General features: G+C 44.7%; 1 protein-coding gene across 2 annotated transcripts in view; it reads right to left on the reverse strand.

The window, feature by feature from the left end:
• Positions 1-334: 334 nt before the first annotated feature.
• UBASH3B (ubiquitin associated and SH3 domain containing B) overlaps positions 335-11,177 on the reverse strand; it is a 71,017-nt gene continuing 60,174 nt past the window's right edge. For both annotated transcript variants that reach the window (XM_080366539.1, XM_080366540.1), the window contains exons 7-14: positions 10,686-10,821; positions 10,181-10,301; positions 9,108-9,230; positions 7,186-7,278; positions 6,288-6,432; positions 3,237-3,343; positions 2,174-2,283; positions 335-1,306 (exon numbers count right to left, since the gene is read on the reverse strand). In XM_080366539.1, the coding sequence (XP_080222665.1) occupies positions 1,169-1,306; positions 2,174-2,283; positions 3,237-3,343; positions 6,288-6,432; positions 7,186-7,278; positions 9,108-9,230; positions 10,181-10,301; positions 10,686-10,821 (973 nt within the window). In that variant the 3' untranslated portion in view covers positions 335-1,168. The remainder of the gene's footprint in view (positions 1,307-2,173; positions 2,284-3,236; positions 3,344-6,287; positions 6,433-7,185; positions 7,279-9,107; positions 9,231-10,180; positions 10,302-10,685; positions 10,822-11,177) is intronic.

The following is an 11,177-nucleotide window of genomic DNA, read 5'->3' on the forward strand; positions in this document are numbered from 1 at the left end:
CTTCCCCCATAAGATAAATAGCATCTTAGTATGCTCCTAAATCTAAGTGTACTATTTTTTCAGTTCTGCTTTGTCTTTATGACAGATGGCACTTAGGAATTAGGGAAAAGGAAGCAAAGCATGCAGCGGAGGCTGAAATTCAGCATCTTTTTGATTCCATCATTACCTCCTGAAGAAAGCTGCTTACTGCAGAATCTCACCAGGGCCGACAAAAAAGCTCACAAGGGACAGAAAGCCATCACCGTGTAAATGACCAGCACAAAACCTCAGCATGAAAGGGAAAACAGTCTTCCAAGGTCTTCTGATTTTAAAGACACAAACACTTTAGGCTGGGTCTGTGCACAAGGGTGGATTTTAATAACCTAAATAAAGGACCCCTGCAACTTTCTAAATCCTGCAAGTTTAGTTGGAAAAGGCTTCTTATTTCATCTCCACTTAAAAGAAACTGCTCCCAGTCTTTGTTCACAACGGTGCTGTCTTTTGATGTGCAAACTTCATCTGTAACTGATGTGAAATTCATAATTTTCTTCTGGCGTGGATCAGCGTCAATCAGTCTTTGCATCCACAGTATGCCCAACACACCACCTAACACAGTGCTCAAAATACAGGAGAGGAATAATCTGATGCTGCCTGTAGCGGCAATGCTGGACTCTCATTTCCAGCTGGTGGTGATAGACTTTATGCAAGGTGCTGACAATTTGGGGGTTGTGAGTGAGGGGGGTGTCAACATGTGGTCCTGAACAAGCCTGCTAATGCTTTGCGAAAATAGTAGTGAAAAAACACCCAGCATCCTGAACGCTCGACTTTTACACAGTGCTAGTTGTTTCTAATGCAGTGCAGAAGGCAGTGAAAGCTACTGGTGCTATCAGAGCTCCATTCAAGGTTGGAAAACTACCCAAGCTACTGACTAGAGACTCCCTGCTGTGCAGGAGCTTCAATCTGTATTTTAATATTTTTCCCCCTCAAATCACTCCCTTTTGAATTTGCCTAGTTGAATATGAGAATTTTTGCATGACTGTGGCTGTGTGAGAGATCTGCTAGAACAGCTGTTTGTGTGATCCACTGAACATATTGTGACAATTTTTCCACTGTCAATAAACACAAGAAAGAAGAGACGTTCTCCAACGCTTAGAAAGGCCATGGGTTTTCCTTGCTCATTTAGTTTTGCCTATTCTTGTAGTAAGGTTTCTCTCCAGTTAAAGCCTCCAGTTGGTCCATGTGTGAGAGGGAGGATGGGAGGGTCCGTAAGCTGCCACACACCTGTATCTCCCAGTTCTTCGCACGAACAAAACCCCAAGTATGGAATCTGTGTGAAGAGAGGTGGAAATAAAGGCCGTGAGCAGGGATTGAGCTATGCAAGGAGGGAGCTCCCTGAGGGGCTGAAGTCCTGCTTTGCTATGGAAGCATTTCACTGCCTTCTCTCTTTCCCTCTCCCCAAAGGCCATTTTCAAAAGATGACTGTAGGACTCCGCTGACTTTGTGCACCACGATACATGCAAAACACTGGGAAAGACAGGTTATATCATTGTAATGTAGTTTAAATATGGGCCAGTTGAAACCAAAGATGCCCTGTTGGCTGGCATGGTCCCAAACCCTGAAGGCCAGCACAGCTATGGAGGAGAAACAGGGATGCCACTCTGGCTCAGGCATGCTCAGATCAAGCAGCGGCTGCGAACATCCCAGAGAGTGTCTGCAAGGCTGGCAGGGGATAATGCCGTCTCCCCAGGCAGGGCTGGAGTAAAGGAATGAAGGCAGGAGCCCCTGTTACAATTTTCAGTCCTTTTCTGTGTCAGTTAACAGCTCTTTAGAATAAAACGAGAAGGGGAAGTGGTGTAGGGCAGAAGTGCCCTGTGAATTGTGGTTCGGGTTTTTTCGGCACTGGAGGGCACTGTGGGAGCCTCTGTACAGCCCCTGGTATCTACAAGCATAAAGCAGAGTCGCTGCAAGCCCATTTGTAGGTGGGCATCTGATCCCGTGCTATCTGTTACAGAAGTGACACGTTAAGATAAGCCTCTTAAACCAATCTGCTTTACTCTCTGACTGCTGAAATGGGTGAAACATAGTAACAGGCACAATAATGAGACGAGGGGAACAAAGTGTCCTCTGCCTGCTTAAGCAGATTGCAAATTTCTCTTTGTAAAGCCAGCGAGCTTGACTCCTTGGTGGTAATTACCTTTCGGACCATCTGTACAAAGTCCTTGGAGTTCTGTGGCGAGAGCCCTTGGAGCTGGCAGGTACAAGCCTCCAGGGAGGATGCATGTGCCACTATCAGGATGTTATTTCCTGAAATAAAGTGAGAAACACAGGCTGAGGAGGGAGGTGAAGCCAGCTTTAGGGACTGGTGCCCAGGATCAAGCGGACCAATTAAAAATGTTCAAAATGGGTTCAGTTCATAATACAACAACATAGTAAACTATGCGTACTGGGGGGAAAAAAACCTCGTTTATTAGCATGTTTAAAGCATTTCTCAGTTTGCAGGATAATGGTTAACTCGGTGCTACTTAGTTTTAAAATGGCTTTATGAAGAAAACAAGAATTCCAATGAGATTTCAGCTGTCTTGTGAAGCAAATGCTTTTCTCCTACCCAAAAATTAATTCTGATTAAAACAAGCACTTTAATTTCAGTTGCTGGTTTTCCACCCTGATAGCTTTAGGTTTCCATTCCAAGATCCTTTACAACCAATGCCATGCTGTGCTACTGAAGTTTGTGTGCAAGCTATTGAAATAAAAGCTTATTGTAGAGACAAATCGGTGAAATGAAATTAGGGAAATAACCAGAGTTTAGAAACATCCTAATCTTATATTGTGAATGAAAACTAAAGGCTAGAGGGTTTTTTATTTCAATATTGTGTTTGGAGAAATTCTCTACAGTCTTTATGGGTAATATATTTCAGAAGAGTAGCTTGGAGAGGGGATGAAAGATGCCTCATTTGATGCTGGTAACAGGCAGCAAAGTGTAAATGGCTTATTTATTCCCTTGAGAAACAGACAGCTTGCATTGGGTAAGGATCCCTAAAATAATTCTGCTACTTAAATTTATGGACCTTTCTTGTAAGCTGAGCGTATCTGAACTCATAGTTCAGACACATACAGGACTTTCCAGTGTCTCTGGGAGAGGGGATGAGAGATTCAGGGAGGGAGATTTGTCTCCTTGAAGAGGGAAAGACTGGTCAGGAATGTCGGCATTCACATCCCAGAGAGCCCGTTGTGTTTTCCATCTGCTCTGGAGCACTTACCTTTGCCTTTACATTCACTGATGATTTCTTTTGTTACTTGGTAGCTTCTACTTATGTATGTATCATAAGATTCGGAAACCACTAACTTGCTGACAGGAATATGAGGTCTGTGAGCAGAAAAACAAGTATGGTAAATTGGAAGAAGGGATAAAGTTTTAAGTGCAAGTTATGATTCATCTGAAAGTATCTGCTTCTTTAGCTCTTCTAATTCCCCAGATCCCCAGAACTGTATCTTGCGTCAGGACTGCTAGGATTATTTTTAAAGTCTAGGGCTGAGATGTTTACCATTCCTGCATTAAGGTATTACAGTTATCCGGGGAAAATGGTAACTGCTTCCTCTAATGTAGACCAATTAGCAGAGGCAGCATACAACATGCTGATTATACTTGTGTTGCTTTTGCAATGGCATGCAGCAACAACGATGCCACTTTGCGTTTATTTAGGCATGTGTCCTGTGATTAGCAGATTTCAGGGCTCACCCACCCACATAAAGTTAGTGAGTGGCAGGAGAACAAAGTTTGTACCCAGCAGGAGTGGGTGAGCAGGAAGGGGCAGCAGGACAAGGACAGTGTCGATGCAGCTGCCTGCGGATAGATGGGTCGGCTCCACTGGCTGGGAGCTGTGAGGTCCCAGCAGCGTCACAAGCCACCGCCCAAGCTGTCTTTGGCAGCCTGAGGTCTGCACTGTGCTACCACAGCTTCCAGCTTAGAGGGGGGGCTGACAACAACTGTGTCTGTCTAAGGTGACAAGGCAGGTACAGGGGGAAACGTGGAGTGTGGAGAAGCCAGATGCTGGCTCCCTTCACTGCTGATGCTTTGACGGTGAAGGGCAGAGGCAAACAGCTGCTTTGGCCATCTGTAAAGCTGCATTGCTGGGAAATGCCTGGAATTAGCCGGCCTCCTCCTGGGCCAGGGCGTTTCAGTGAATTGCCTGGCAGGACTCTGGCCAATTGTATCAGCTCAAGTAGGCTGATGTGCACAGAGAAGCAAGGGACTGGCAGCAGAAGGCTCTATTTTCGTGCTGTGCTGCAAGGAGACCTAACTTTTCCCTCCATCCAGCGATCTGTTTTATCTACAGGAATTACCCATGAGAGAGGAGACAGAGAATTCCAGGAGGGCTGTCTCCCAGTCCCCCACCTAACCAGCTGACCATACAAGAGCAGGCTCTTTTCTTATGCTGAGAATATTCATTATAGTCTTCCCAGAAGGCATGTATTTTCTGAAGCAGAGACTCTCCTGTGATCCAGCTGCTCTGCTGAGTGTTAGCCATGTGATACCCTTTCAGGGATAAATTCAGTGTAAGGACTTCTATTTAGATACTCTCAGAGTGTTGGAAATGTAGCTGCAGACTGGAAGGACACAATGCAAGGGGTTTATGGTATAATTAAGTATGAAAAAAATCAGGGTTTTTTTCTTTAGTTTTTTTTGTTTGTTTGTTTTAATATTTCAACTGCTTATTCTACTTGAGGTTCCTAAATGCACGGGTGCACTGGGACACCAGGAAATACCAGCGTTTCTGATGATACCATCAACCACAAAAGCCCAGCCCAAAGTATTTGTCACCAAGCCCATGTAGGTAGAACTCCTATGTATGTATACTATGTGTGTATAATAAATGTTTTGTTTTCATCTGAGATTGCTCAGCTGGCGATCAGGCTCACACTAAGATGGAAAGAGCAAGACTGCAGGAAGTCATAGCGATACAGATATTTCAACAGTGAGGTGCAGTGGAAGACTGGGACTGTATGACCTTTCTGGAGCTTCCTTCTTTGTGGGAGCTTTTTGAGTCTGGCTTGTATAAATGAATCATAAATTTGAGAGTAGGAAGCCTGAACAGGTCATCTTGTCTATTCTTTGCCACATGACTTTCTGCTGGGCTTTATTTAGCCTTTCTCTCTGCAGCTTACAGTAAAAAGCACTTATGTGTTAGGCTGGAGGGCACCATGGCTGCGATACTTCGCTGGGGAGTCAGAAAAGTCTTGAGTTTCCTTCCAGACTCAGACTGCAGGTTGCTCCCGCCAGCTCTGAGGTGTTTGTTGGCAATGATATTGGGAACGCAGAAGTATGGCCATGTGGCTGGGTAGAAGGAAAGCAGCAGAGGCTGGCAGCAAGGGCATGAGTTCAAGATATGGAGCTTAACCAGGCACCAGGACTGATCTCTGCAGCCGCAGGGGTGGCTGGCAAAAATGCTGAGTTCTGGGAGGTCAGCTCTGCGCTTTTGGAGCAGCTCTGTCAGAGCCCTTGAAAGCAGAGTGAATTATCTTTCTCTTGTCTGCAAAGCAGGAGGAAGAAATCAGTGGTGCTTATCCATTTGCCATGCAGATGTTTTTCACCCAGACATTTACTTTGTTTGCTTTCACCAACTGGCTTTAGTTTGAATACCATGAAAACCTGACTCAGAAACCTGCAATTATTTCCACTAGAAATGTTTCAGATGTAACTGCTGAGAACCGATAAATGCTTAGGGTTTAGCCGCTTTGATAGAAAACCTCTGCATTTTGGTGTCACAGCAGACCCTGAATTCCTGACAGATGTAAGCATGTTCCCCAGGGTGATGCAAAATTTACAATTAAGATCCATCACAATGCTAATCATAATAGAGCCAGACAAGCTTTTTCCTGGGCAGGGCAGATGTGAATGGGCCTAGGATCCAGTTCAGTCTATGAACATGATGTTCAGGGAACTGAGTCAGCAAAACTAGTTCTGTTATCTGACCCCAAACTATGAAGTTTTAGGAAAAGGGTTAAAACAAAAATACTTTGAGGGTTTCCTGGACACCTGAAAGATGCCCAGGACAGAAGGAGTACTGGAAAGAGGACCTCCATGATCAGCAATATAGCTGGACCTTGTCAGTGATCTGGGAAATCTGGTTTATAACAAGCTGTTCTCAGGTCATGTTCAACACAGCAGCCTCCAGCCTGCTCCAAGTTTATTCTGGGAGCCTCAGCATCTCTTTCAGTCACTGCTTGTATTAGAAACTCAGCAGAGTGTTACTCTTCAGACACAAAGCCAAAAAGCAATTCAAGACCCTCCCCACCCCACTTTCTGTTACCTGTAGGTTGTATCAACACTTAGAGTAGCTGCAGCTAAGTCCACCGGGGGTATCCAGGCGGGTAGTGTGTTCCCAGAGACCCACTTGGTCCATTCAAACAAGCCTGGCTCTATTCGAATTTTCAGGTTGTTCTCTTGTTGCATACCTGGAAAAGGGAGAAAGGAGACCAGATCTCAATGAAAGCAGATGTAGAGGAAGGCAGCAAGAGTTTGCAGCTTTAATACTTTGGTTTGATTGTAAATTATTATTTTTTTTCCTCTAAGTAGTCAGTTGATTAATAGTAGTTATGAAAGATGAAGTATTTAATTTATGTACTTGGCATACGATATGCCAGCGAATGTAAACCTCTGGCCAGCAGCTACATGCAATATACTGAGCATAGGTGTGACTGTATTTTGGAGCTGGTTTTTGACTGTTTCCAATGCCAGGGCATCTCATGCCTCTGTCACTACCTCCCTTCCCAGTTTCCACAGTAAAGTATTTTTATTGGGGGTAGCAAGTTTCCTGGTGGTAGCAATTGCTGTGGGAGCATGCAGCAATGAGCAGCTGCAGGAGCGTGAGCAGGCAAGGGCACAGGGCGTGCTGAGCTGGCTGCGTCCACCCATCCTGAACGCACATCTGGCTTTTGCAGGGCAGAGCGATAAACCCAGCCCTGACCACAGCTGGTGTCGGGGGCAGCATACCACTTGCCTAAGCACTTGTCATCCCATGCAGTTAGAAAAGGGCTCCTTATGGACAGTGTTGCGCTAATGTAACTTATACGGCCGTGGAAATAAACCTCACCCTGATTTACCATTTACTTGGGTCTCCCATGCCAGGATCCCTTTTATCTGGCTGGCAGTGTTTTTTTCCCAGAAAGTGAGGAGAAAGCAGCCTTTCCTGCCTGTTAGGGTCTTACCTTTCAGGATATTGTGTGCTGTCTGTACACACCGTAGGGATGGGGAGCTGTAGATGTAGTCTACAATGGTATTAGTTTCTAGCAAGGCTTCACCTGCAAGCAAGTTTCAAACATCCATGAATAAAACCAGACAAATGGCATTTTAACAACAACAGCAGCAGGGTGTCTGTCATCCAGCAAGGAACTAAAGCAGCTTCCCAGCTGCACTGCTTGAGTTTTGGGAAATATGTACCCACTGTATTTTATTTCAGTGGTGTGTTGGGCACTGTGATATGCACAACTGTGGATCCCAGATACGTTTTTCTCTGTGTCTTGCTCCACGTAATCTAGGTAATTACATCTAGGTAATTAACCAGTATGCAAAGAAATCACAGCAGCTTTTCTCAGTTTCTGCTTCTCTTAGATTTAGCCAAAAAGCAAACAGCGTGCTGAGAAAAACTGTACAGAGCTTGAATTTAATTTAATTTCATTTATAAGCTGTAAATCAGAATGATTCAACTTAACTCAAACCCAAATTAATTCAATTGGCTCAACTCTTCGCTAGTATAAATTACCATTCCATTACACAGGTGGAAGATCACTGAAAATGAGATAAGAATCAACTCCACTATTAGGGTTATTAATATTCTTGCAGTGCCTAAGGGAAGCAAATAAGAACAGGAATCTGCTCAGCACTGCATGGACTTGTAGTAAGAAAAGAATTATAATTTTGTTATATTTGAAGAGGCACGACAAAGAAGTGGGGGCAAGAAGGGGTTATTTACCTTGACTTCATATGTTTAATGATGGCTGTAACCATGTCAAACTGATCTGTAAATCTCTCGAGTGAAGCGGGGTAATTTAGAAGGAGAGGCACATCTAACAGCTCTCTGTCACGAGGAAGCTGCTCATTTGCTTTAGCCGTCAGAGGAATTATGGCTCCGGCAACTGTCAAGGTCGAGCCTGTGTGGCTGCAGCAGGGAGCCGCTGCCTGCAGATGGCTGGCATGCCGCAGCCGTGCTGGCAGGTTGATGGCGTCTGGGTCACGTATGCAGTTGCGTACTCGGACCCATTTAATGATACCAGCAAAGTGTGCTGTGATTGCTCCCAGATTTGCCTTCTGTTACATGCATATTGCAAACCCTGATGCCATGTGACCAGGAGCCTGAGCATCCTGCTGTTGTACAGTGATTTATTTTTGTTTAAAAAGCAAGTATAATTTTAGCTGCCCTAGTTTGAATGTGACCAACACAAAGTACTCTAAAGGATTTGAATTTGGGAAAATGCTAAGTACTGTTCTCTGAAGCTCATGTCTTTAAGGGGCTGGGCTCCTCTAATCACAATGCTCAATATGTGCTCTTCGACTACCAAGTGATTTTCTGTCCGTTTACAAAGTAACAGGCTCAGAAGTCAGCAACAAGGATGGGGGAGTGGGAGAACACGAAATAATTTGGGCAGTGTTTTTTGCCAAATAAACAAAAAGCCAGATGGGCTGATAAAAGTATATTGGTGTAGCAAACTGCAGGTCAAAATTTAATTGTCAAAGTCAAGGAAAAAGCCTATTTTGCATGAGATGACTGTCACACTGCCACATTTCTCACCAACATTAGTAATAACAGCATCTCCCAGTGTGGCACGCTTACAGGGCAGTAGTGAACGCTCTGCAACCGCGCTGCTGATGGCTCTGATTTCACACCACACCTTGCAATTTGCGTGCTGTCCCTTTTCCAGCTGCAGCAGCTCAAGGAGAAGAGGTTTCTTTGAAAGAGGGGGCTTGCTGGGGAACATGAAGGGACTTTGCAAAGGTTCTCAAAACGTCTAAATCCTGTTAGTTCAGGGTACCCGATTCATTTCTTTCTGCCTTGCACCTTCTCTGGCTGGGTGTGTGGGAGGAAGGTGGCAAAGCTTCCTGGGCAAGCTCTTCTCTGCTGAGGACAACTTACCAACAAGCCTTGCCTGCGTACAGCCCAGCACGGTGATTGGCGCATCTTTTTCATAATCCCTGAAACCGCCGCTTCTCTGAGGTAAGCTGTGAGGCATATTCAGGTTACTACGCATATACCTTCCTGTGAGGGAAAGGTTAGAAGCAGTTGCTGGAATTATTTCATCAGACAGAGGCAGAGAGCCATCACACCTGTTTCTGCCCTCTTTCACCACGTCTGCACCCTAGAACCTGGCTGTTGAGCAGTTTTTCCCATGTATACCAATTGGAAATCTGACAAAATTAAGTTCCGCAGCTGTATCAGTTCAAAATCAGCAGAGATTGCTGCTAATGGTTTTAAAGTTATCTTTAGGACAGATTTCCCCAAAGGAAAATAATTTCTATCCCACAACAAAAGATACCTCAAACATTACATTTTTACAGGAGGCTAAAATGTCAGAGCTCTTCAAACAAAATTTAGAAAGAAGGTAGATGTAAAATCATCCTTTTTTCCAATGATCTTGACTACAAGGTAGTGGCATTTTTTTAACAGAAAAAGACCTTTTGACAAGTTTCTTATCAGCTCTAATACCAACAGGGCCTGAAGTTACAGTCTGGTAACTAAAGTCTGAAACTCAAGCATATTCCTAGGTCGCAAACTCCAGCTTATGCCCCAAAGGGCACTGTGAACTGTACCTGTAGTGGTGTTATTTTCATTTAGGACTGAGTGTCAGCTGGGCAAAATATTTTCCTGATGGTAGTACATGTGTGCAGTGGACACTGACTACTACCATCGTGACTTCATTTCAAAATGAAAATGCTCTTCGGCAATGTTACTTTAATGTAATCTTTCCAGCAACGGTCTCCCAAATATTAGCAAATACAGTATTTACTCCCTGGCTTGTGTTTCTGCTTCTGACTGCAGCCTTATCATCGCAGAGCTCTGCATGGAGGTCTTCTGCCACTCCTAAGTGCTCAAGGCAACACTCTGTGTTAGGAAATCACAGCTTCCATCTAAGCTTTGCCCCAGGCAGTTGCCACTCTCCTTCCTTCATCTAAACCCAGGGCCTGAGAGACCCACGGGAGCCAACTCACCTTTGGCATCAAAACACTGTGACAACCAGTACTTCCCAAAAACAACATCCATCCTTTCCCCATGTCTGCAGACAAACAGGCAGCGTTTCTGAGGTCCTGGCTGGCTGGTTATTCTCAGGGGCTGGAAGAAAAATTACAGGATGTTTGACCTTCATCAAATTGCAAGGGTTTTTCTGAGATCTGATTTACTAAGAGGAGTCAGGACCAGGCACCTCTTGCTTTACCCCAGTGCAAATATGGGTACAGGAAACTCTTCTCAAATTAGTAAATGTATGCTGGTATAAAACTGTTAAAGTGAGCAGAGGATGGGGTCCTGCTGCCCCATGCTACAGGTGGGTTTGGGTACAGCGATGTCTTCTGTGCCTGCGGTTAATCATGTCATTCAAAAGCTTGTAGAGACCTTGTAACTTCTGAATGCAGGCAGTGAAAGGAGACCAGAGGATAAGTTGTCAGGGAAAACCCAGTTGCTGGAAAAACTGTGATTTATGCGTTTGTGGGTCCCTACCTGCACATTCTGGCAGATGATGGTGAGTGGCCCTGCGTCCCCAGGTCCTTGGTCTTCCTGCTGTCTTCTTTCCAGAGCTCCGTCAGTGAAGGCTTGAAGGGATGGGGAAGACGTAGTATTCAGAATTGAATAGGACCTGACAAAAATAGAAAGATGCTGGCTTTGGGAGTGCTTTGGATTTCATGCACTCAGCCTGCAGTAAGGACTACAGGAACTGATGATAATTACTGTTGTCATGTTATTACGGTATTATTTGTATTTTAGTGCTGCCTAGAGAGCACCTTGCTAGGTGATGCACACACATGATGAAACAAATCCCATCTCAGCAGGCTTTCTGTTTCCTTAGAAACAGTTTCACAGAACAACAGTTCCCAAACTTTGGTCTGCAAGACTGTCAGCCCTCAAATATTCTCATGGAAAATGCCAAGACCGTGCTCACTAACATCATCTGGGGACCAGCTGCACATTACCTACCATGGTCTTGTGGACCCA

The sequence above is a fragment of the Falco punctatus genome, assembly GCF_963210335.1.
Source record: "Falco punctatus genome assembly, chromosome: 16".
In the NCBI taxonomy this organism is placed as follows: domain Eukaryota; kingdom Metazoa; phylum Chordata; class Aves; order Falconiformes; family Falconidae; genus Falco; species Falco punctatus.